The sequence below is a fragment of the Lynx canadensis genome, chromosome B2, assembly GCF_007474595.2.
Source record: "Lynx canadensis isolate LIC74 chromosome B2, mLynCan4.pri.v2, whole genome shotgun sequence".
In the NCBI taxonomy this organism is placed as follows: Eukaryota; Metazoa; Chordata; class Mammalia; order Carnivora; family Felidae; genus Lynx; species Lynx canadensis.
In genome coordinates, this window is record NC_044307.1 from 28,242,483 (window position 1) to 28,268,616 (window position 26,134).

The following is a 26,134-nucleotide window of genomic DNA, read 5'->3' on the forward strand; positions in this document are numbered from 1 at the left end:
ACCATCTTAGTTAGAGCAGATTCCCCTCCATCATCATCATTTCTGAGTTCTGTTTTTTTTTTTTCCCATGGCACTTACTCTAGTTTGTAGTTGACTTATTTCTGTATTTTTTTTTTTTTTAGTAAAAAGTAACAGTTTTGTTGACTGTGGCTTTTTTGGTTGTGACTCTTATCCTAGAGCATACACTTAATGAGAACTCAATCTTATTCCTATATCCCCATCACTTAGAGTATGCCTAGCACAAAGTGAAACCTTAAGTACAGTAGGAGCTAAGATGTTACAATTCATTCAGATTTATCTGAATGCCAGTTGTTGGACATATCGTCACTTATTTTATGACTTAATGTATATAAAAAATGACTGTAATGACTTTTGAATTGAATTTCCTGGACCTTCTACAAATCATTATTAGTAACATTAAATTTTGTTGAACACTACCAGAGATGTGAAAGATCTGGAAGATTGAGCTCAGAATATATCTTCAAAGTAGTGTTTAAAATATAAACTTGCTATATCTGTTCTTCATCAAGTCATTTCCCTCTTAGAAGAGTAGGATTTTTAAGAAGAATTTTAATTATACCTGATTTCTGTTCTATTTGAATTAGATGTACTTTAGAGTTAAGATTTACCCATATTTAAATATTAAGTGCAAACTTGCCAAATCTAAATCTTGATGGGGTGGAGATTATTTGTCAAGTTGTTTGCATCTGTTTTCCTTTCAATAAATCTGTAAAATTGAGAGTTTGGGGCCATAATTTGCTTCTGTTAAATGTCTTAATAACCATTGCTTGTTTTTGAATTTTAAGGTAATGTACTTTTTTTTTTCCCTTCAGCCATGTCAATTTGAACAGTGCATTATACATTCTCTGCAGTCACTTAAAGGAGTTGTAGAGTGCAAGCCTGGAGAAGCCAGTGTAAGTTTTCTATTAAATTCAACTTCTATTTTGGACTTTCCCAGGAACCCTTGGGAATCACAGTTGTAAATGAGTCATTTCAGCACAAAAGACCTTTTCCCTCAGATACTTATTTGTTTTATTTGATTTTGTGTGTCGATTTCTTGGTTCCCAGATAGGCTGATAGAAGTTAAAATGTGAATGTAAGTGTTGTAGGTAGAGTACTTGGAATTGTTGGCACTTTGTATGCAGAGAGAATAACTGACCTGGATGTTGTCAACCAGCTCCATGCCAGTGTCTTACACAGGCGCCAAAACACTGCCTGTAGGGCAGCTCTTCATACCTGTCCCTTTTGGAGTAAGGTTACCCACACTGGAAGCAGTTTCCCATAAGTGATTTTTTTATATGGAACTTCACAAACAAAAAGTTTTGTTTTCTTAGCTAAATCTAAAAACTTTCATCAAAATTCTTCCTTATAGGTCTTTCAACAACCTAAAACACAGGAGGAGGTTTGTCAACTCAGCATCAATATCATGCAGGTAATATGTAAAAGCACTGATGCCCTGAAGCCTGAAATAATGCAAATTATAGTAAACTTCCTCCTATTAATAATACATGTATAACATATATTGAATGTGTATTATTTTTTCATCTTATCTGAGTCCATAATAGTTTATAGGAAGTAAGGTAACAAAAATAAAGTTCAAGGCATGGTTAATTCCAACTTATTCTAGCAATACCCCTTTATATTATACTTACTTTTTTTGTGTTCTCATTGTACTTTACATTTATTTCTCTTAGAGCACAAATACAATGATGTGATAGTTGTTTATACCGTATCTAGAGTATGAAATTCTTTGATTGGAACCAGCGCTTAGTCAGGACATTAATAAAGTTGAGCATGTGACTGAGTGGATGAGAGGAAGGAAGAGGTCTTTTTCCTAAAATATATTCAAGATTTTATAGTCAGAGAAAAACAGATGCTTTTAATTGACCATCGCTTATGTTATATACATTGTCATATATATACCCAGAGCATACATAAACAGTTATATAGGATATATATTCTATCACTTCTGGGAGATATACGTGCATACATACATATATAACACAGTATATATATTTCTGGTTTTTTATTTACATAAAATTAGTTTTAATGTCCAAATATATCAGTATCTAAGAGTTCATGCCACTGAAACTTCTTATTTTTGACTTAGATTTTTATATACTGTCTGGAACAGTTGAGCACTAAGCCTGATGCAGATGTAGATACTACACAGTAAGTAAACTAACAATAACCTCATTGATGTATTTAGGAAGATTAAAAATACAGAATAATGTTTTATATGTGATCTTATATCCTAAGGCAATGGAAGAGATAGATTGCATATGTTGAAATCATATTTTTATATATTTGACCTATATTTTTTATATGATTTATCTTCTGAACTCATCTTAATTAGTATTACTAGAGACATGTTGAGCAAACTGAACACCTTATTAGCTTACTAATTATTGAAAGGAACAAGTTTTATAAATAATAAGAATGAAAATTATATAACTCCTAGTTGATAACCTTTAGAATTCTGGTGTTAGAGATTTAGCAATACTTTTGTTAAAGACTAATTTTGCTAGTAGAATTAAGTCAGGGTCGGGCTTAGTTATTTGAGCTCCAGAAGAACACATTTTGATTGTTAATATTTATGAATTCTGGTAATAATTATTTTATAATGTTGTTCTATAGGGTCTTTCAGAAATCTATTTTATCTGAATGATACCTGAATGTATTTGACACGTGTAACTTTTCTGCACCTAAGGTTAAATACTGAAATAGATGCCTCTTATATCTGTAATTGATAATTTCAGAAGTTTTCCATTTTTGTGATTTTCTTGGTATTGGTTTTTGCCTTTAGGTATATAATACTACTACTTCTCTGAGACCTAATAAATACTTAACTCTTCTAGTTTTTCTGTGATTTGATTTTATATATTTAACATAATCCACCAAGAACTTGTATTGTTAATCAGTTTGCTGATATTGTTGATTAATAAGTCTTTCTTTCCGTATTATTTTGTTGCAATTTCTGTTTCAGACACCATTGAATTCTACTAAATAGTGCAATATATTTCTGAACTTTTTATTTATTTTATTTTATTTTAAATTCCAGTATAGTTAACATACAGTGTTACATTAGTTTCAGGTGTGCAGTATAATTCCATATATCCCATGGTGCTCATCACAAGTGCACTCCTTAATTCTATCACCTATTTCACCTGTCCCTTTACTCTCTCCTCTGTGGTAACCATCGGCTCTCTAAAATTAAGAGTCTGTTTCTTGGTTTGTCTCTTTCTCATGCTTTCTCTTTTTCTCTTTGTTTTGTTTCTTAAATTCCACATATGAGTGAAATCATCATGTATTTGTCTTTCTCTGACTGACTTATTTTGCTTAGCTTAATACTCTCTAGCTTTATCAACCTTGCTGCAAATGGCAAGATTTCATTCCTTTTTTTTTTTTTTTTATGGCTGAGGAATAATCCTTTACATATATACTACATCTTCTTTATCCATTCATTAGTTGATAGACATTTGGACTCTTTCCATAATTTGGCTATTGTTGATAAAACTGCCATAAATATCACAGTGTATGTGTCCCTTGGAATCAGTACTTTTGTATCCTTTGGGGAAAGACCCAGTAGTGCAACTGCTGGATCATAGTGTAGTTCTATTTTTAACTTTTTGAGGAACTTCTATACTGTTTTCCAGAGTGGCTGCACCAGTGTGGCTGCACCAATTTGGATACCCACTAATACTACATAAGCGTTCCTTTTTCTCCACACCCTCGCCAACACCTTTTGTTTCTTGTATTGTTGATTTTAGCCATTCTGACAGGTGTGAGGTGATATCTCATTGTAGTTTTGATTTGCATTTCCCTGATGATTTGTGATGAACATCTTTTCATGTGTCTGTTGGCCATCTGGATGTCTTCTTTGGAGAAATGTCTTTTCATGTCTTCTGCCTATTTTTAAAAAATGTTTATGTATTTATTTTGAGATGGGAGAGGAGCAGAGAGAGATTGAATCCCAAGCAGGCTCCATGCTGTCTGCTCAGAGCCTGACATGGGGCTAAAACTCACAAACCGTGAGATCATGACCTGAGCTGAAATCAAGAGTTGGACACTTAACTGACTGAGCCACCCTGGCACCCTTCTGCCTATTTTTAAATTGGATTATTTGTTCTTTGGGTGTTGAGTTTTAGAGTTCTTTATAATTTTTGGAAACTAACCTTTTTTTGGATATGTCATTTGTAAATACCTTCTCTCATTCCATAGGTTGCCTTTTAGTTTTGTTGAGTGTTTCCTTTGGGGTGCAGAAGCTTTTTATTTTGATATAGTCCAATAGTTTATTTTTGTTTGTGTTTCCTTTGCATCAGGGAAGTTATCTAGAAAAAGTTGCTATGATCAATGTCAAAGAGGTTACTACCTGTGTTCTCTTCTAGGATTTAAAGTTTCAAGTCTCACATTTAGGGCTTTCATACATTTTGAATTTATTTTTGTGTATGTTGTAAGAAAGCAGTTGTTTCATTGTTTTGAATGTGGCTGTCCAGTTTTCCCAACACCATTTATTGAAAAGGCTGTCCTTTTCCCATTGGTTATTCTTGCCTTAACCATATAATGTGGATTTATTTCTGGGTTTTTTTATTCTGTTTCATTGATGTATGTGTCTGTTTTTGTGCCAGTACCATAGCTGTTTTGATCACTGCAGCTTTGTAGTATAACTTTAAGTCTAGAATTGTGATGCCTCCAGCTTTGCTTTTCTTTTTCAAGAATGCTTTGGCTAATTGGGATCTTTTGTGCTTCTGTACAAATTTTAGGATTGTTTGTTCTAGCTCTGAAAAATGCTATTGGTATTTTAATGAGGATTGCATTATGTGTAGATTGCTTTGGGTAGTATAGGCATTTTAACAATATTTGTTTTTCCAATCCATGAACATGGAATATCTTTCCATTTCTTTGTGTCATCTTCAGTTTCTTTCATCATTGTTTTAGTTTTCAAAGTGCAGATCTTTCACCTGTTTGGTTAGTTTATTCCTAGGTATTTTATTATTTTTGGTGCAGTTGTAAATGGGATTTTTTTCTTAATTTGTCTTTCTGCTGCTTCATTATTGATGTATAGAAATGCAACGGATTTCTGCACATTGGTTTTATATCCTATGATTTCACTAAAGTCATTTATTAATTTTAGTTGTTTTGGTGAAGTCTTTAGGGTTCTCTATATATTTCTTAACTGTATTTTCTGTTCCATTCATTCATATATGTTTTATACCAGTTTGTGTTATTTTAATGTTCTTTAGTTCATTTTTTATTATTTTTAAGATTGGTACCCTTTTATTGCTTCTGTTAAGATATTATTTATTATTTTCATCTATTTAGTGTTCTATATGAATCTAAAATCCGTTGGTTAGGTGTAAAGAAAAGAATTTTCACTGAAGTGTTTATTATGATTCTATTATATCAATTAATCAGTAGATTTATAGTATAACCTTCCCTGCAATTTTGTATATCTGGTCACTTGTTGGTTATTAACTAATTTCCTAACTGAACTCACCTATAAGTGATTTACTATGAAAATGAGCTTGAAAAAGCCCTCTGGAGATTCTGATAGGCAAAAACATTTCAATTAATTTAGTCTACACCTAAAAACTAAACTATTTGGTATTTTCCCCTTTGGTGATTTTTAAAAAATTTAACTGAGTATTGGGAAGATCCAAAAGCAAATGTCATATGGCCTCTGTTAATAGATAGCCTATAGTGTCTACTTTGAGCTGTTAATTGTTTAATATAAAAAACAGAGTTATGAGATTTTTGACCAAGATTTTAAAGTCAAATTTACATAGGGTTTATTGCATTTTTTAATTGAGGTGTAATAAGCATATAACATTATATTAATATTTTTAATTTTAGTACTTTAATTGTCACTGTTCTCTTACTTGTTTTTGTATTTAGTCTTTCTGTTGACGTTTCTTCTCCTGATTTGTTTGGAAGTATCCATGAAGACTTCAGTTTGACTTCTGTAAGTAAGATGATAAGTAGAAAGCTAAACATATCATTTTAAAACTATATAATGACTTACAAATCAGCCTAAATTACTTTGATTGCTATTGTATAACTGCTATAATATATTGCTCTATACTTTGGGGCTGGTTTTTTGTGAAAATTTTAGTAAAAATATAATTTTATATGTATTCCACACTTAAAAACTCTTTAGCCAAAGTTGTGACTTAAGTAATTCCATCTACTCCTGCATCATGCAGGTTTGTGACTGTGAAAATACATGCCCTAGTGGTTCCCTGGTGTGTGAAAGTTGCAGAGGAAGCAGAAGAAAAGGGCCCATTTCCCCATACTCTTCCCCTTTAATCAGAGAAGCTCTGATTCCTAATAGTTTCTAATAGTATTTCATTTGAACATAAAGTTCCATAGCAAAAACAAAATTATACTACCTTTTATATATATATGTGTGTGTATATATATACACATACACACACACACACACACTTAGATTGGTTTTCAACATATATATGTATTTAGGGATGATTCACACACATACTTTATTATATGTATAAATTCAGGTCTTGAAATCCAAACCCATCTATCTTTTTTTTTTTTTTCAATTCTAAACCCATCCATCTTAAAAAAAATAACCCCCTCTGGTTTGTCATTTGCTTGAAGGATGTGGCTGTGTATATGTATATATGTATGTGTATCTCTCATAAAGAAAACATATGACCAAAATTTCCTGCCCTATATCATTCCCACAAACACTATATTTATTTATTCATTCATTCATTCATTCATTACACACTATAAGTGTGAATTACTAAATAAGAAATTTGTTATATTAGGAGAGATTAAAAATTTTGTTTGGGACCAGATGTACTGAATGAGTGACATTCAAGGAGAGATATTTAGTGGGTGATTAGATATACTTGCCTGGACCCCAAGAGAGAAATCTAGATACAGATTTGTGAATTAGTAATTTACACTTGACCCTTGAACATATGGGGATTAGGGACACCAATGCCCTGTTCAATTGAAAATCCATGTATAACTTTTGACTTCCCTAAAACTTAACTACAAATAGTTACTGTTGAGTGAAAATCTTAGCAATAACAGTCAATTAACACATATTTTGTGTTATTACTATAAGCTGTATTACAATAAAGTAAGCTAGAGAAAAAAATGTTAATAAAATAATAAGGAAGAGAAAATTATAATACTGTGCTGTGTTTACCTGGAAAAAAATTTGCATGTAAGTGGACCACTGCAGTTCAAACCTGTGTTGTTCAAGGGTCAACTGTATAAGCAAGATAAGACCTGGGAGTGGATGAGTATACTGTGAAAACTACTAGTAGAATGAGAGGAGGGCCAAATGTATAAAATTAATACAATATATAAAAATAATTTGGGACATACTAGTATTTATGAGATGGCCAGAAGCAGAGAGCCTCAAAGTTTTCTGAAAAAGAATAATAGAGAAAAAGAAGAAAATCCAGATGGAGCAGTGTTCTTGAGAAAGATAGAAAAGCGTGTTTAACCAAAGAATATTTAACAGTATTGCAGACTGATGGAGGATTAGGTGGGGTCAAATGAAAACTAGAGCTTTGTGGGCTTGACAGTTAGTTGGTCATGTGTGACTGTAGAGGAAACATATCAGTGGATTGCTAATGGGCCATCTGTATGCCCTGGGTCAAGATCCAGTAGGAGCTGAGGAAGTTGATGTAGTGAGTTTAAACCATTTTTTCCACTGTGAACATAGAAAGAAGACTAGAGAAGGACACAGGCTGGAGGAAAGAGCTAAATTGAGAAGGGCCTTGTGAGTTATTGGGCCAGCTGTGCTTTTTTCTCTGTCCTTTAGAACAAGCCTAATTTCTACATGACAATCTTTCCAGTGTTTGAAAACAGTTGTTGTGTAGGCTTGGAATCTTCCTTTTTCTTGGTTAAGACCCTAAATCATTTAGGCATTTCCTAGTTAATATGGCAGTGGTTTTCCTATTAGTCTATTTCTGTCCTTTTTCAAGGGTGGAGTATAGGACTCTGATGTGACCCTGGTAACTGGGAAGCAGCCAGAACTACACCTTATGTTAACACCTCTATTGACTCCTATTGAGTTTACTGTCAGCCAAACTCCAGGTGTTTCATACTTGATTCTGCTAATCAAGGGCCTTGTCGCTCCCATTTTGCTCCCTAAAATTATTCATTTGGTACCAAATTCAGTTCCTGTTTTGCTACATTTGGATGATCTCTCATTAGATTTGGTACAGATTATCAAGATCTTCTTAGGGTCTTGTTCTGTTATCCAGCAGAGAAGCAGTTATGGTAAGGAAGAGGTCTAGGTTTGCCTGGTCTTTTTACTAACTGAAGAATCTTGAACATGTCATTGAGGTTGTCTAATTTTCTCCTGGACAAAATTGGGATGGTAATGCCTACATCTGAGAGATTCTTTGAAAAATAATTGAAATAATACATAAAGCCATAGCCTAATTAGCAAGTACTACCTTTGATAGGTTGAGTTGTTATTTTCAAACATACATATTCATCTAAATTGTTAATAAGCTTTTAATTTGTCATCCAAGTTTAAGAATTTGATTATTTGTGTTTAGTTCCTCCCACTTTCACTTCTTATGATTGGTTAGATTTGAGAAGAAAAAAACGCTTATCAAGAGTAAGACTTCAAATCACTCAAATCATTTTTCCATTTTGGGGGAAGAACCATGCAAATTACAAAGAGAAAAATTAAGAGAGTTAATTAACCAGGCAAAGATGTGGCAGGCTTAGGGGTCTATTAGATAAGGCTAATATTTGGGGGGAAGACTCTTGAAGGGAAAGGTAATTGAGGATTGATCTTATAACTGAAAAACCAGTTGAGATTTTTGCAGAGCAGAGCATGTTTAGAGCAGCTGATGAAACTTTACGCTTACTTTATTTCATGTTCTTTATGAGGACCCCATAATGGTAACACCAGGTGTGGGGCAAGAGGGAATATACCCCTCCCCAAGTGTGGCCTGAGTGCCTATGCAGGTCTGTTTACTACATTCTTTCTGGTTCTTACTTGCCATTTATTCACAAAATGTGGAGGAGTGGTATATATACCATAACCCTGTTTTCCTTGTTTTATAATTTATTTCCCATCCACAGATTCATTCAAGACCACTAACAACCTTTCATTTCTTTGAAGGCATTTAATAACTCCTTGCCCTTCAGTTACATTTGTTGAATAGGCCAAATTCAGCTAGCAATATAGTAATATTTTAAATAAAGAAATCTAGAAAGTTTTAAAATTTTTGATGGAGCTAAATGAAATTATTGGGAGATATAGCTATGCTTGACATTTGAGTTCAGAATATACCTCAAAAAACAAGGATATATTTATTTTCCATATCTATTGTTTTTTCCTCACATTTATTATACTGACTTTAACATGAGTTATAGACAAAACAGTAAGTAAAATATGGCTGAAAATTTTTCCTGGAAAAGTACTTTTGCCTTAGTGTTTAGTTAAGGGATCTTCAATCAAGGCTCTAAATTACTCAAAAATTGTTCTAGAGAATGCTCTGACACTGAGGGAGCATGGGAAAGTGTTCTTGGTGAGCCATAACAGCAGTGACAAATGCCATTCCTGGAATTTTGTTTACAAAAATAGTTCTTCTGAATTGTAAAGTGATGTTTATTCATCAGCCTTGAGGTCTGGTAATTTTGATAAGAAATTACCTTAAAGTGGCTAGAACCCTGGAGAGTATAGAATATGAGGTTTTAGCCCTCTTCATGACTGTTACTGTGGGAGAGTTCCTAGCTCCTGTCCCATCACTCCCCATAGGAGGGAAACTGTTCTACATAAAAACATCTGTGAAGGCCCAGTTTTTCGAAGGAGCCCATCGTATGGATAGCATTGCAATTCTCTCTCAAGTTATGAAAAATTTGTAAATTATTTTCTATGAGTTTATGCATTTTTGTAATTATTTTAAAATACCCCTTTTTATAGCATTTTTTGGTGCAAAAAATATTAGGTAGAATAACCAACAAAGTAGAACCCCTTTCATAAGAACAACAGCTTACTAGCTAACTGTTTTTCCATTATAGCTATTAAATTTCAAAGGCAGCATTATTTGACTCTTTAGTGTATTATGTAATAACAAGCAGTTAGTAGAATTATAGAATTGTATTGTTTTTATGTTATTATTGGGAAAGAAGGAACCATGGAAAGTAAAACATTGAATATTGACATTGTAATTACATTATTGAATTATAAGAGAGTATAATTAAATTTAATAAGTGTTAACTCTCAATTTGTTACTATGAAGATAATTTTCTAAATATTTGTTTTGCTTTTAGGAACAGAGACTTTTGATAGTCCTAAGTAACTGCTGCTACCTAGAACGTCACACCTTCCTAAATATAGCAGAACATTTTGAAAAGCACAACTTCCAGGGAATAGAAAAAATAACACAGGTAAATAAATTATGTTAAATTGAACAAGTTGGTGGTTTTATCAATTTAGTTTCCAAACTATTTTCCTAGCACCCTTTCTCTTTTGGTTTTCCTAAACTTTTCTCTCCTGATCCTCCCCACATCCATATTCCTTCCCCATCTTCACTCCACCCTGACTTTGAATGATTCCTGTCCTTAAAACTCACCTTGAATCGTTAATATTCTCTTCTTTCCTCTAGATCAGAGCTTTCTCAAGGTGAAAACTGATTTACTCCCCACCTAACCTGCTCAAAGTAAGGGAAGGAAATAGGAAAGAAAGGTTTCAAACCGAAATCTTTTAAGAATCATCTCATATTTGTCTCCTTTTAGGTTAAAGCTTTTACTTTAGAGCCAACAGCAAACTCCCTGAGCCTGCAGAAAAACCTTTTCCTGCTTATGCACACTTCTTCTTCCTTTCCCCCTTTCCAAATGACCACAGTGATGCTTTTGCTTTTTACTACTTAAGCATGGGTACAGGTGCACAAGCAGAGACACACACAGACACAGATACACACAACACGAGCCTGGCTTACAACTGCTTTAGGATGCTTAATAACTTACCTGAAAAATAACATGCTTTCTACTCTCCAATCCAGGGATGTAGCAAAGTCGGACAAAAATGAGTCCTGTATAAATCCATGGAATAGGGTTTTTTTTTTGGATATTATACTTTGTTGTTGATATTTTTCAAGTAAGCAGAAAAGGAAAAAAAAATGAAGGAACCTTGTTATTAAAGGTTGGTTGGTTCTGGGGCAAAGATTTATCAGATTTCTAAGTAAAACGAAGAACCATTTTTACAGTTTTCTCGGTGCAAAAAATAAGAAAGATAATGATCTTGTTAATCTTATAATCAAAAAGTACTTGTGATGGATTGCATGCTTTTTATAAGTGATAGTTCCATTTTGTGAACTAGAAATGGATTTTTTTTTTCTTCAAAGAATGAAAATGTCAAAGTGGGTGGCTCTGTCTTGTTTTCCTGCCTTTTTGTAAAGATTAATCATCCTGATGAGAAATGTTGTGACTTAAGGCTATAGGGTCAAATGTTCAGTTTATTTCCAGAAATTTTTGTGTTGAGAATTGCAAGATGCTCTCTTGCAGTAAAGAATTAGTATTTGTAGAAAGTGGGCACTTTGCTTTTGTGCAGTAACAATAGTGACACAAATATATTTATTGAACAGTTTTTTGATCATTTAAAAACACATAAAATGATTAGGACTTGCATATAACAGAAGCAGTAAGCTTGGTTTTCTTTAGGTTTTTACAAAGTTATGAGTAGTAATTGTTGCTTCAGTTTGTGTAATAAAGAAATAAAATGAAATTGACATGCCTTTGATATCCTTCCTAGTCTTGATATTATTTTGAAATCAAGGTAATATGTTATTGGATCTGGGGGTACAGCTTAGGATAAATGATGGGCTATATTTCACACTCAGAATTAGGATTTTTTTTAATCATTGACATTGAATACTTTGAAATCATTAATTGTGTATTAAATGAATAGGCAGTAAACTAGATTTAGATGATAGTAGATGTGCTGATTTTGTTTATTATGAGTGAATCCATTAATTTCATGATGCCAACCAAGTAAAATATATGTCTTGCATTAATGGAAAAACACTGCCAAGTTCCATTGTTTTACATAGTTCCCTTCTCAAATGACAACTCTAGAGGCAAAGATCCCAGCGAAACTAAGGGGCACATTGTTTACACAAATAGTTTGTTATCCATGTTGTCACTCTGTTTCTGCTCTTGGAAATAACAGTGCATTATGGACTTCTAATTTAGTGTCACAAGACATTAGACATTCTCTCAGATCTCCTTCCAGAAAGGATTGGTGGTTTACTGAGGGTCTTCTAGGCATATTTCCTTCTGCTTTCTTATTAGTACTTCTACCAGTAGAAGTGTGAAAATGTCCAGTTGTTAATTCCCTTCATCTTGATCCTCCTCTTCAAAAGCGGAATTAATTTTAATATAGAAACAGTACACTAATAACTATATGTTTCAGGAGTTTGTTAAAATTTAATGATCAATGATCATTTAAAACTGGAATGATTTCATATAGACATTTTTTTAGTGCAAATAACTCTGTGAAGTAATTAAGGAAAATATTATTAACTCTGTTTTTTTTTCATATGGAAATATGCTTAGAATGTTCATGACTTGACCTGTAAGTAGCAGGGCAAAGCAGAACCTAAAATTAAGTATTCTAATTCTGAATTCAGAATGCTTTCTGGTCCAGTACCATACATCTTAAAATAAAAAACAAAATTGTTCCCATGAAAATAAACCAAATAGGACATGAAGTCAGTTGGCTAATGTATATTGTTTTGGACTTTATGAAACAACATTAAATGGTAATTCATCAGATCAGTGTATCAAACTCGTCCTACAGGTTACCTCTTTTAAAATAAGCCCTATTATAAGCCTTAAATGGACTTTGTGCTGTTGGATCCCAAATGGCAAGTTCCAGCAGTGAGTGTCTTGTCATTTGCACGCACTTCCATTTGCATTGCCAATTCCATTTTGCTTTATTGTAAGCCTTGAAAATGTGTTTTCCCAGGCATACATTTTCTCCTGCTTATAAAAGTAAGAGCAATCATTATTTTTAGCAAGGAGAAATACTGGTGCACCTGGGTGGCTCAGTCAGTTGAGTGTCTGACTCTTGATTTTGGCTCAGATCATAATCTTGAGGTTGTGGGATCAAGCCCCATGTTGGGCTCTGTGCTGAGAGTGAAGCCTGCTTAAGATTCTCCCTCTCCCTCTCCCCCTTCCTTCCCATGTCTCTGCCCCTCTCTCTCTCTCTCTCTCTCTCTCTGCCCCTCCCCCGCTTGCATGTGCATGCTCTCTCTCCCAAAATAAATAAACATTTTTTAAAAATATATACTGAAAAGTCTAAAAAAATTAATTATCTATAATACCCCAAGATAAACACTGTTGTGTTTTAGTATATCTAGTAATAGTAAGCAGTATTTTATATATACCATATACCTATATGTGTATATGTAATAAAATATGAAACATTTTTCTGAATTCAGTTTGTATTGAATATATCTTTTTCTGTTGACTATTCTGTTGTGAAGACCTTTATTAAATAGGTAGATGTGAGTTTTATGTCTTATGATAGTTAATGTGGATGTACCATTTTTTTTTTTTTTTAAATTGTTTCCTAGTGGGAACCTTAAGGTTATTTTTATTGTTGTGACTGAGAGGTAAAGATAATCTTTGATGACATGTTTTATTACTTTCTCAAAACTGATTCCTAGAAGTAGAATTAGAGCTCCAAAGACCCTTGGTAAATATTGCCAGGTTGTTTTTCAGCAGCTGGTTTTATCACATTTTGGTCATCATTGCTGATGCTAATATTTTCATTTGATAGATAAAAATACTCTTTCATGGTATTTTAATTTGCATGCTTTCCCTATTTGGTAGTTTAACACTTTTTGATGTGTTCATTGTTGATATTCTAGTAGAGTTCATTTTAAAGGTACTTACAGGGACTCCTGGGTGGCTCAGTCTGTTGAGTCTCTGACTTCAGCTCAGGTCATGATCTCACGGTTTGTGGGTTCGAGCCCCGCATTGGGCTCTGTGCTGACAGCTCAGAGCCTGGAGCCTGCTTCGATTATGTGTATGCTTCTCTCTTCCCCTCGCCTGCTCTCTCTCTCTCTCTCTCTCTCTCTCTCAAAAATAAATAAACATTTTTAAAAAATTAAATAAACAAACAAACATACTTACAAGGTTAAGGAAATACAGAGTTTTTCAAACCAAATTTGCTGTAAGTCATTAACTCTTGAGACCTTTGAGAACAGATGACCAGAACTATATGGTTAATAAACTTTTAGCACATAATTGTGGTAGCTGTAATTACATAATTCCAAAGAATTTTTTTTCTTACATAAAATGCTATTTTAACCTGTTCCAGTCTTTAAAAAGTGAACTTCTAATTTAGAGTTTGTATAATTGCAGATTTTTGACTGACTTGGGACTGTAGTCATTAAACAAGTTGGGCATTAAATTCTTTTTTTTTTTTTTTTTTTTGGCATTAAATTCTTGAATGATGTTTTATTTTATGCACCTAAATCTCTTTCAGAAATTCTGACATGGTGGGTGGGGAGAGGGCAGCTTCTTTTGTTCACATGTCTAGAAAGATCCTTTACATACAGCAATCAGTTTTAAAGATTTTTGTATGACTTGAACCATACATACCATATTTTATATATTTGATTATTTTTTAGCTTAATTTTATATAATTCTCAAGTTTCATTGAAGCCATTTGAATTCAGTATATTTTGTGAATGACTATAGTTTTGTGTCCTCATTATATTATCTCTTTATATTTTATTTCTCTCATTTCTTCTCCTGCTAAGTTTTGTTTAGAGGCTATTTTTATATAATAAGTTAGTTGTAAATTAATAGATTAGAGACAGGAATTATAAGTTGATCAGATGTGTCCCTCCCTGTCTACTACATACGAAAGGTGATTTTTGACCTTATTTAACTGCCTCAAGTTCTTTTATAAATGGTAAGGGAAAAATGAAACAGACATAAAGAGATAATAGTAATGACACAAGAACCTCGTAATTTATAAAGTAAAATATTGCTTCCCCAATACAGAAAGTAAATCAGAAAAGCTTTTCCAAAGCAAGGAAGGATATTAGATTTCACATAGAAGTAGTTGCTTTGGAGATGAGAGAAAGACTAAGTCTCTTTGGAAAGTTGGCAGTAAGTAAGACCGTTGGTCATCAGTTGGATAGGGTGTGGGGTCCTAAATCAAAAACCTTGAACCTGAGCAGGTACAATTCAACAACCTAAACAGTTATCTTTCATTATTCCTGTACTGTTTCTGTTCTCTTGGCTTGTGCTTGTTTTCTCTTCACACTCTGTACCTTTTCCTTAGAGCTCATTTATTCCCACCACTTCATTTATCATTGATGCCCATGAGTCCCAAATGTATATCTTTTTTCATTTTATTTTTTAAAATTTACATCCAAATTAGCATATAGTGCAACAATGATTTCAGGAGTAGATTCCTTAACCATTTAGCCCATCCCCCCTCCCACAACCCCTCCAGTAACCCTCAGTTTGTTTTCCATATTTATGAGTCTCTTCTGTTTTGTCTCCCTCCCTGTTTTCATATTATTTTTGTTTCCCTTCCCTTATATTCATCTGTTTTGTCTCTTAAAGTCCTCATATGAGTGAAGTCATATGATTTTTGTCTTTCTCTGACTGACTAATTTCACTTAGCCTAAGACCCTCCAGTTCCATCCATATAGTTGCAAGTAAAATTTCATTCATTTTGATTGCCGAGTAATACTCCATTGTATATATATACCACATCTTCTTTATCCGTTCATCCATCGATGGACATTTGGGCTCTTTCCATACTTTGGCTATTGTTGATAGTGCTGCTATAAACATGGGGGTGCATGCGTCCCTTCAAAACAGCACACCTGTATCCCGTAGATAAATGCCTACTAGTGCAATTGCTGGGTCATAGGGTAGTTCTATTTTTAGTTTTTTGAGGAACCTCCATACTGTTTTCCAGAGTGGCTACACCAGCTTGCATTCCTACCCAATCTATATCTTTAGCTTGCATTTCATTCCTAGGCTGCAGATCTGTTTCCTGTCAGGCATCATCACTAAAGTTGCCACTGCGATTTCAGATCAACTTACCCAAACCAAAAACTTATTCCTCTTTCTTCCTCCAGATCAGCTTTTCTTTATGTGTTTTCTGCCTTAGTAGTCATTGAGTCAGCAAGCCAGAGTCTTGGGAATTGTTCTTGACTCAACCATCATCCAAATCTGTCTCTACCTCCCTCATTTGTTTTTCTGTCCACAACCAGCTCTTTTTCATCATCTGATCATTGTGCTGTTGCGGAAAGCTACCTTCTAAGTGCTTTGCTTATGCTCTAAATTTCACTCTTTAACTCATTATCTATGGACTTTCTTGGATGAGTTTTCAGAAATACAGATCTGATTATATTGTTCTTCCTCCTTGCCTTATGTTCATCTCCTCATTGACTGAGGAGTAAAACATGAACTCCTTAGGCTGCTGTTCCTATTGTTTTAATCTGGCCCCTCTTACCTCTTTCTCTCATGCCATTCATCTCCTGTATTCCAGTACCTAAAATCTAGCACAATACCCAATTTCCAAATTGGGAGGGGTGGACAGCAGTTAGTTTCTACTCTGGGAATTAATTTTCTCTTTGTTAGAGATTTCTAGCCACTCATCTTTCCTTGAGCATTTCATATTATTTTTTTCGGCTCATTCATTCCTTCAACTAACATTCATTCAACATCAGCTTTTACCAGGTTCTATTTTAAGAATATATACCTATAGCCTGTATTGTTCTGTTGGTCTGGAATGTCTTTTCCTCAACCACAACTAGACAAAATCTTGATCATCCTTCAAAACCTGTCTCAGATACAGGTGTTCCATCCTGTGGAAAGACTACTTATGCATTCTCCCAAACTGCCAAATGGATCAAATCCTCTTCTTTATTCTTATGATGCTTTGTTTGTAACCCTAGAATAACATTTTAACACATTACATTACTATTAGGTTAATGTTGGTGTACTTCCTTAATAGATTTAATTTTTTTCATATATTTTTTATATTGCATATTTTATGTGTACAAAAGACTGGATCTTTTGTAGGTGTGAGATATAAGAAAAATAAAATGGGGGCTCCTGGGTGGCTCAGTCGGTTAAACGTCCAACTGCGGCTCAGGTCATGATCTCGCGGTTCATGAGTTCAAGCCCCGCGTCGGGCTCTGTGCTGACAGCTCAGAGCCTGGAGCCTGTTTCGGATTCTGTGTCTCCCTCTCTCTCTCTGACCCTCCCCCGTTCATGCTCTGTCTCTGTCTGTCTCAAAAATAAATAAAACGTTAAAAAAAATTTTAAAAAAGAAAAATAAAATGAACAAGTGCATCCATCACCGAGATGAAAAATGGAACATATTCTCAGGACCCTTCATGCTTTGCATATATGCATCATCCTGTCTCCCTTATGGACAGTCACTTTTGCATTTTGTGGTTTCTAAACAATACCTTGTTTAATGTTACCTGTTTCTGACTTTTAAATAGCATAAATGGGATTGTATGGTATCTATTTTTCAATGACTTGCTTTTTCTACTCTATTATTTTTGTGATTTATCCATGTTGCTATATGTAGCTTATGCTAATTTGTAAAATAAAGAGTATATCCCTTTTTTCTTCCTCTGAGTTTATGTAACATTGGAATTATTTGTTCTTTGAATATTTACAAGAACTCTGTGGTAAAGCCTTTGTGAGATGGTTTTTAATGACTGGTTCAATTTCTTCAGTGGTTAAAAAAAACATTCGAATTTTCTGTTTCTTCTTGTTAGTTGTGGTGACCTATGTTGTGTTGTTTTGTTTTGTTTTGTTTTGGACTTTGTCCATTTTGCCTAAATTTCTAAATTTATTGACATAAAACTATTTTATGATTATTTCATCTTATTTCAATTTTAGCTGCACCTAAGACTGTGACCCTTTTTAGACTTAGTATTTTCAGTCTTTTTACTTTATTAGAGTCTTCTCAAGAACCAAATTTTAGCTTTACTAATCTCTCTTTATGTCCTTGTTTTCTGTCACAGTAACTTGAGCCCTTAGCTTGTTTTATTTATGTAGCTCATTGATTACAAACTGTTCTACCTTTTAATATAAACATTCCAGACTATCACTTTAGCTGTTTCCCACATATTAACATAAGATATTTTAGTTGTTCTGTCATATCTTCTAATTTTGAGTCTTTCTTTGACCCACATATATAGAAGCATGATTTTAAATTTCCAAAAAATTTTGGTGGTGGGGGTGGGGGGAGTAGGCAGCAATTAGTTTCCATAATGGGAAATAGTTTTCTCTTTGTTAGAGATTTCTAACTTAATCATGCTGAGTTCAGAGAATGTCATGTTGTTAACTTTATTGAAACTTGAGTTTTCTTAAATATTCTCCCTTGCTTGAAGAGATTATATCTTTCAGTTTTGAATACCACATTCATATATGTCTATTAGATAAAGTTTGTGAATTATGTTGTTCTGTCTTATGTATTCATTCCTTTTGTGTGTTTTGGTCTATAATTTGTCATTTACTTAGAGAGATATATTAAAGTCTTTCTTTAGCTACTTTCTAGATTTTTTTTAATTTTATCTCTAATAGTTCATAGTTCCACTATTATGTGTCTCTTGATATGTTTTGTTTGTCTTTTTTCCTTTGTCTCTGATACTTTTAATTAGTTCTGGAAATTTGTCAGCTGTTACCTCTTTTAATATTTATTCTTTCCTATTCACTCTTTTCTCTCCTTCAAGATCTCCTATTGGATATATGTTAGACCTTCTCATTCTGTTCTCCATGTCTCTTACATTATTCTTTCATTCCCCCTGCCCCCATCTTTAATTCTCTGTAATGATTAGGAATAATTGCTTCAGCTTTCTCTTCTCATTGACTTTTTCTTCACTTGTATATAATCTTGTTGAAATTTGCTGTCTATTCACATTTTATTTCAGTTGTTTTTCATTTCCAGAAATTCTTTGGAAGTTATTAAGTAAAGGAAAATGATTAACTTACTCTAGAATGGTTTGATATCAAACATCAGTGTAGGAGGTAGTAGCAGTAAAGTTATTTCCCATGCCCCTTAGATCGTTCTTTGTAGGTGACCAAATAAAATAGTCTATTGTCAAGTAAAAGACTGTCCTATTAAGGAGAAGAAGATTGGAGCATTTAAGTGAAGCCTCAACAATGGGATGTAAGACGGTTAACTTGATTATAAAAAAATTCACAGAAAAATTAGTTTTAGGAATGATGAAGATAAGTAGTAAGTCACCAGGTTAGAATCACAATGAAATGTGAAGGAAGCAAGGAATGATAGCTCTTCCTGAGTCCTAGAGACATCATCTGTTCTTCTATTTCAGGGTGACAGTATATCCTGTTTTATCTTGGTTCTTTTTTCAAATTTGTTTTCATAGTGCCGCCTCAACTAGAGATTAAGTGTTTATTTTTAAGAAGCAGTTATTGGCATTTATTTTGTCCATATTTGACAATTATGGTTCAATAACATAAAGTAATGCCATTTTGCTATTTGTACAGCCATCATCCATTTGTAAAAAATTTTTAAAGTATATTACTTTGACTGAACCTAGTCATCCAGATTCACTTGGATAGATGTTCTAATTATAGTTTGATAATTTTATTTCTTTAAAGATTGTTCAGTTCAATGTATCCTTTCTGTTGTCTTTGAAATGAAAATAACTTTTTAAAAATTATTTTTTCTTTCTCAGAAACATACTTTTTAAGAAGCATTTTTAGGGGCGCCTGGGTGGCACAGTCGGTTAAGTGTCCGACTTCAGCCAGGTCACGATCTCGCGGTCCGGGAGTTCGAGCCCCGCGTCAGGCTCTGGGCTGATGGCTCAGAGCCTGGAGCCTGTTTCCGATTCTGTGTCTCCCTCTCTCTCTGCCCCTCCCCCGTTCATGCTCTGTCTCTCTCTGTCCCAAAAATAAATAAACGTTGAAAAAAAATTTTTTTTTTAAAAAAAGAAGCATTTTTAGCAAAAAATGTTTTTATTTTTATTTTTTATTTTATTACTATTATTGTTATTATTTTATATTTATTGCCAAGTTAGCTAATTTAGTTGCCAAGTGGTGTAGTCTTGGCTTCAGGAGTAGAAATGATTCCTATGATTCATCACTAACATACAACACCCAGTGCTTATTGCAACACACGCCCTCCTCAGTGCCCATCACCCATTTTCACCTCCTTCCCACTCCCACCAACCCTCAGTTTGCTCTCTATATTTAAGAGTCTCTTACGGTGTGCCTCCCTCTCTGTTTTTATCTTATTTTTCTTTCCCTTCCCCTATGTTCATCTGTTGTGTTTCTTAAATTCCACATGTGAGTGAAATCATATATTTGTCTTTCTGTGCCTGACTTATTTCACTTAGCATAACCTCCAGTTCCATCCATGTTGTTGCAAATGGCAAGATTTCATTCTTTTTCACAGCCGAGTAGGATTCCATTGTATATATATACCACACCTTCTTTATTCCTTCATCAGTTGATGGACATTTAGGCTCTTTCCATAATTTGACTATTGTCAACAGCCTGCTATAAACATTGGGGTGCAGGTGCCCTTCCGAATCAGCACTCCTGTATCCTTTGGCTAAATACCCAGTAGTGCAATTGCTCAGTCATGGGGTAATTTGATTTTTAATTTTTGGAGGAACCTCCACACTGTTTTCCAGAATGGCTGTACCAGTTTGCATTCCCACCAGCAGTTCAAGAGGGTTCCCCTTTCTCTGCATCATTGCCAACACCTGTTGTTTCCTGAGTTGTTAATTTTAGCCACTCTGAAGATTGTGAGGTGGTATCTCAGTGTGGTTTTAATTTGTATTTCCCTGATGATGAGCAATGTTGAGCATCTTTTCATGTGTTTGTTTGCCAGTGGATGTCTTCTTTGGAAAAGTGTCTATTAATGTTTTGTGCTCATTTCTTCACTGGATTATTTGTTTTCCGGATGTTAAGTTTAATAAGTTCTTTATAGATTTTGGATATTAACTGTTTATCCGATATGTCATTTGCTAATATCTTCTCCCATTCCATCATTGCCTTTTAGTTTTGTTGATTGTTTCCTTTGCTTTGCAGAAGCTTTTTATCTTGATGAGATCCCAATAGTTCATTTTTGCTTTTATTTCCCTTGCCTTTTGAGACATGTCAATTAAGAAGTTGCTCTGGCTGAGATCAAATAGGTTGCTGCCTGTTTTCTCCTGTAGGATTTTGATGGTTTCCTGTCTCACATCTAGGTCTTTCATCCATTTTGAGTTTATTTTTGTGTATGGTGTAAGAAAGTGGTCCAGTTTCATTTTTCTGCACGATGCTATCCAGTTCTCCCAGCACCATTTGCTCAAAAGACTGTCTTTTTGCCTTTGAGTACTCTTTTCTGCTTTGTCAGAGATTAGTTGGCCATAAAGTTGTGGGTCCATTTCTGGGTTCTCTATTCTATTCCATTGGTCTGTGTGTGTACCATACTGTCTGGATGATTACAGCTTTCTAAACAGGTTAAAGTCTGGGATTGTGATGCCTCCTGCTCTGGTTTTCCTTTTCCAACATTTATTTGACTATTCGGGGTCTTTTGTGGTTCCATACAAATTTTAGGATTGCTTATTCTAGCTCTGTGAAGAATGCTGGTGCTATTTTGATTGGATTACATTGAATATGTAGATTGCTTTGGGTAGTATTGACATTTAAAAACTTTTTTTTTTAATGTTTATTTATTTTTGACAGAGAGAGAGAGACAGAGAGCATGAGTGGGGGAGGGGCAGAGAGAGAGGGAGATGCAGATTCCAAAGCAGGCTCCAGGCTCTGAGCTGTCAGCACACAGCCAGACGCGGGGCTCAAGCTCACAGACTGCAAGGTCATGACCTGAGCCAAAGTCGGACACTCAACCGACTGAGCCACCCAGGCGCCCCAGTATTGACACTTTAACAATATTTGTTCTTCCAGTCCATGAGCAGGGAATGTTTTTCCATTTCTTTGTGTCTTCAGTTTCTTTCGTAAGCATTCTATAGTTTTCAGCATACAGATACTTTACCTCCTTGGTTAGGTTTATTCCTAGGTATTTTATGGTACAATTGTAAATGTAAATATTGTAAATGTAAATTGTAAATGTAAATATAAATATTTATGGGGTGCAGTTGTAAATGGGATCGATTCCTTGATATTTCTTCTCATTGCTTCCTTATTGGTGTAAAGAAATGTAACCGATTTCTGTACCTTGGTCTTGTATCCTGTGACTTTGCTGAATTCATGTATCAGCTCTAGCAGGTTTTTGGTGGAGTCTTTCAGGTTTTCCATGTAGAGTGTCGTGTCATCCATGAAGAGTGGAAGTTTGACTTCTTCTTTGACAATTTGGATGCCTTTTATTTTGTTTTATTGTCTGATTGCTGAGACTAGGACTTCCAACACTATGTTGAACATCAGTGGTGAGAGTGGACATCCCTGTCGTGTTCCTGATCTCAGGTTGGGGGAAGCTGTCAGTTTTTTTTCCATTGAGGATGATATTAGCTATGGACCTTTCATATGTGGCTTTTATGTTGTTAAGGTATGTTCCTTCTATCCCTACTTTCTTGAGGGTTTTTATTTAAAAAGGATGCTATATTTTGTGAAATGCTTTTTCTGAATCTATTGACAGAATCATATGGTTCCTATCCTTTCTTATATTAATGTGATGTATCACATTGTTTGGTTTGCAACAAATCAAATTCATCCCTGCATCCCAGGAATGAATCCCACTTGATCATGGTGAATAATTCTTTTAATATGCTGTTGAATTCAATTTGCTCGTATCTTGTTGAGAATTTTTGCATCCAGGTTCATCAGGGTTATTGGCCTATAATTCTCCTTTTTAGTGGGGTCTTTATCTGGTTTGGGATCAAGGTGATGCTAGTCTCATAGTATGAGTCTGGAAGTTTTCCTTCCATTTCTATTTTTTGAAACAGTTTGAGGAGAATAGGTATTAACTGTGCTTTAAATGTCTGGTAGAATTCCCCTGGGAAGCCATCTGGCCCAGGACTCTTATTTGTTGTGAGATTTTTGATAACCAATTCAACTTCCTTGCTGGTTATGGGTCTGTTCAAATTTTCTATTTCTTCCCGCTTGAGTTTTGTTAGTATGTGATTGTCTAGGAATTTGTTCATTTCCGGTTTGTTGGCATATAATTTTTCACAGTATTATTTGTATTTCTGTGGTGTTGGTTGTGGTCTCTCTTCTTTCATTCATGATTTTATCTATTTGGATCCTCTCTTCTTTTTGAGAAGTTGGCTACGGGGTTACCAATTTTGTTTATTCTTTCAAAAAACCAGCTCTTAGATTCATTGATCTGTTTTACTGGTTTTTTTGGATTCTATGTTTATTTCTGCTCTAATCTTTATTATTTCTCTTTTATGATGGCTTTGGTCTTTCTTTGGTGCTGCCTTTGTAGCTTCTTTAGCTGTGATTAGGTTGTGTATTTGTGACCTTTCTTGCTTCTTGAGATAGGCCTGAATTTCAATATATTTTCCTCTTAGTACTGCCTTTGCTGCATCCCAAAGAGTTTGGACTGTTGTGTTTTCATTTTCATTTGCTTGCATATAGTTTTTAATTTCTTCTTTAATTTCCTGGTTGATCCATTCATTCTTTACTAGCATGTTCCTTAACCTCCATGTATTTTGGAGCTAAATTTTTTGTGGTTGATTTCAAGTTTCATAGAGTTGTGATCTGAAAATATGCATGTATGATCTCAATTCTTTTATACTTGTTGAGGGCTGTTTTGTGACCTAGTATGTGATCTGTTTTGGAGAATGTTCCATGTGTACTCGAGAACGTGTAGTTTGATGCTTTGGGGTGAAAAGTTCTGAATATATTTGTTAAGTCCATCTTGTTCAATGTGCCATTCAAAGCCATTGTTTCCTTGTTGATTTTCTGCCTAGATGATCTCTCTTGGAAGTGGACTATTAAAGTCCCCTACAATCACAGTATTATTATCTATACATTTATTTATGCCTGTGATTAATTGATTTATATATTTGGGTGTTTCCACATTGGGGGCATGAATATTTACAATTGTTAGCTCTTCTTGAAGGATAGACCCCTTAATTTTGATAAAATGCCCTTCGTCTCTTGTTACAGTCTTTGTTTCAAAATCTAGTTTGTCTGATACAAGTATGGCTACTCTGGCTTTCTTTTGACATTCAGTGGCACGATAGATGGTTCTCCATCCCCTCACTTTCAGTCTTCAGGTGTCTTTATGGCTAAAATGAGTGTCTTGCAGGCAGCACATAGATGGATCTTGTTTTTTATCCATTCTGATACCCTATGTCTTTTGATTGGGGCATTTAGTCCATTTACGTTCAGAGTGATTATTGAAAGATATGGATTTAGTGTCATTGTGTTATCTGTAGATTTCCTGTTTGTGGTGATGTTTCTTGTCCTTTGTAGTCTTTGCTGCTTTCCACTCACAAAGTCCCCCTTAGGATCTCCTGCAGGGCTTGTTAAGTGGTCATGAACTCCTTTAGCTTTGGTTTGTCTAGGAAAGCCTGTATCTCTCCTTCTATTCTGAAAGACAGCCATGCTGGATAAAGGATTCTTGGCTGCATCTTTTTCCTATTTAGCACATTGATGATTTCCTACCATTCCCTTTTGACCTGCCAAGTTTCAGTAGACAGGTCTGCTACTGCCCTTATGTGTCTACTCTTGTAGGTTAAGGCCTGTTTGTCCCTAGCTGCTTTCAGAATTCTCTCTTTATCTTTGTATTTTGTTAGTTTCATTATAATATGTCATGGTGTTGACCTGTTTCTGTTGATCTTGAAGAGAATTGTTTGTGCCTCTTGGACTTGGATGCCTGTGTCCTACCCCAGATAAGGGAAGTTCTCAGCTATAATTTGTTCAAATAAACCTTCTGCTCCTTTCTCTCTCTTCTTCTTCTTCTGGAACTCCTATGATGTGGATATTGTTTTGTTTCATGGAATCACTTAGTTCTCTAAGTCTCTCCTGGTGATTTAGTAATATCATTTCCCTCTTTTTTTCAGCTTCATCATTTTCTACAATTTCATCTTCTATTTCACCTATTCTCTTCTCTGATTCTTCCATCCTCACTGTGACTGTATCTAGTTTATTTTCCATCTCATTTATAGCATTTCTTAATTGATCATTACTATTTCTTAGGTCTTTTATCTCTACAGCAATAGATTGTCTGCTGTCTTTTATGACTGTTACCCTAAATTCTTATTCAGATATATTGTTTATATCTCTTTTGAGCAATTCTCTGCCTGTCATTTCTTCCTGGATTTTCTTTTGAGAATTCTTCCATTTTGTGATTTTGGCTAGGTTTCTGTCTTTTACGTGTTTTAGTAGATTGTTAATGTGTCCTGTGCCTGCTAGTACTATTATATTAAAAAGGAGTCGTACACTGACCAGGGCCTGGAACTTCAAGAAGTGTTTTGGAGTGTGTTCTGGGCACTCTGTTGTGTATTTGGCTGCTCTTTCCTAATGGTCAGTCCTCTGCAAAGCTTCTCCTTGCTCATAGTGGTGGATTGTTTGGACCTTTCACTAGGTGTACTTTGAGTTGTTCATTGAAATAACCCTGGAAAAAAAGGAAAGCAGGGGTGGAACCTGATCCCATACAAAGAGAAAAATGCAAGGAGTGAAAAAAAAAAGACCAAGCAGAGAATCAAAGAAGCTATAAGCTTAATCCAGAGAAAGAGAAAGGAAAATAAAGGGAGGAGTTACAGGAAAGGTGTAAAAAGAATAAAGTAAAATTGCCTGATTAAACAAACAGATAAATAAATAAATAAATAAATAAGTGTGTGTGTGTGTGTGTGTGTGTGTGTGTATGTATAAACATATATACAGAATTGACCAAAACTACAGGAAAGGTGCAAAAAAATAAAGTAGAATTGCCTCATTAAACAAACAGAACAGATAAATAAATCAATAAATCAATCAATAAATAAATAAATGTGTGTGTGTGTATACAGAATTGACCAAAACTACAGGAAAGGTGTAAAAAAAATAAAGTAGAATTGCCTGAGTAAACAAACAGAACAGATAAATAAATCAATAAATAAATGCGTGTGTGTATGTATATACACACACACACACACACACATATATATATATATATATAAACATATATACAGAATTGACCAAAACTCAAATCAGAAACTATGAGCCTGAT

At 34.3% G+C, this 26,134-nt stretch overlaps 1 protein-coding gene across 3 annotated transcripts in view; it reads left to right on the forward strand.

The window, feature by feature from the left end:
• EXOC2 (exocyst complex component 2) overlaps positions 1-26,134 on the forward strand; it is a 285,414-nt gene that overhangs the window by 167,718 nt on the left and 91,562 nt on the right. For all 3 annotated transcript variants that reach the window (XM_030314971.1, XM_030314969.1, XM_030314970.1), the window contains 5 exons: positions 834-914; positions 1,373-1,432; positions 2,111-2,172; positions 5,896-5,962; positions 10,279-10,395. In XM_030314971.1, coding sequence (XP_030170831.1) covers positions 834-914; positions 1,373-1,432; positions 2,111-2,172; positions 5,896-5,962; positions 10,279-10,395 — 387 coding nt within the window. The remainder of the gene's footprint in view (positions 1-833; positions 915-1,372; positions 1,433-2,110; positions 2,173-5,895; positions 5,963-10,278; positions 10,396-26,134) is intronic.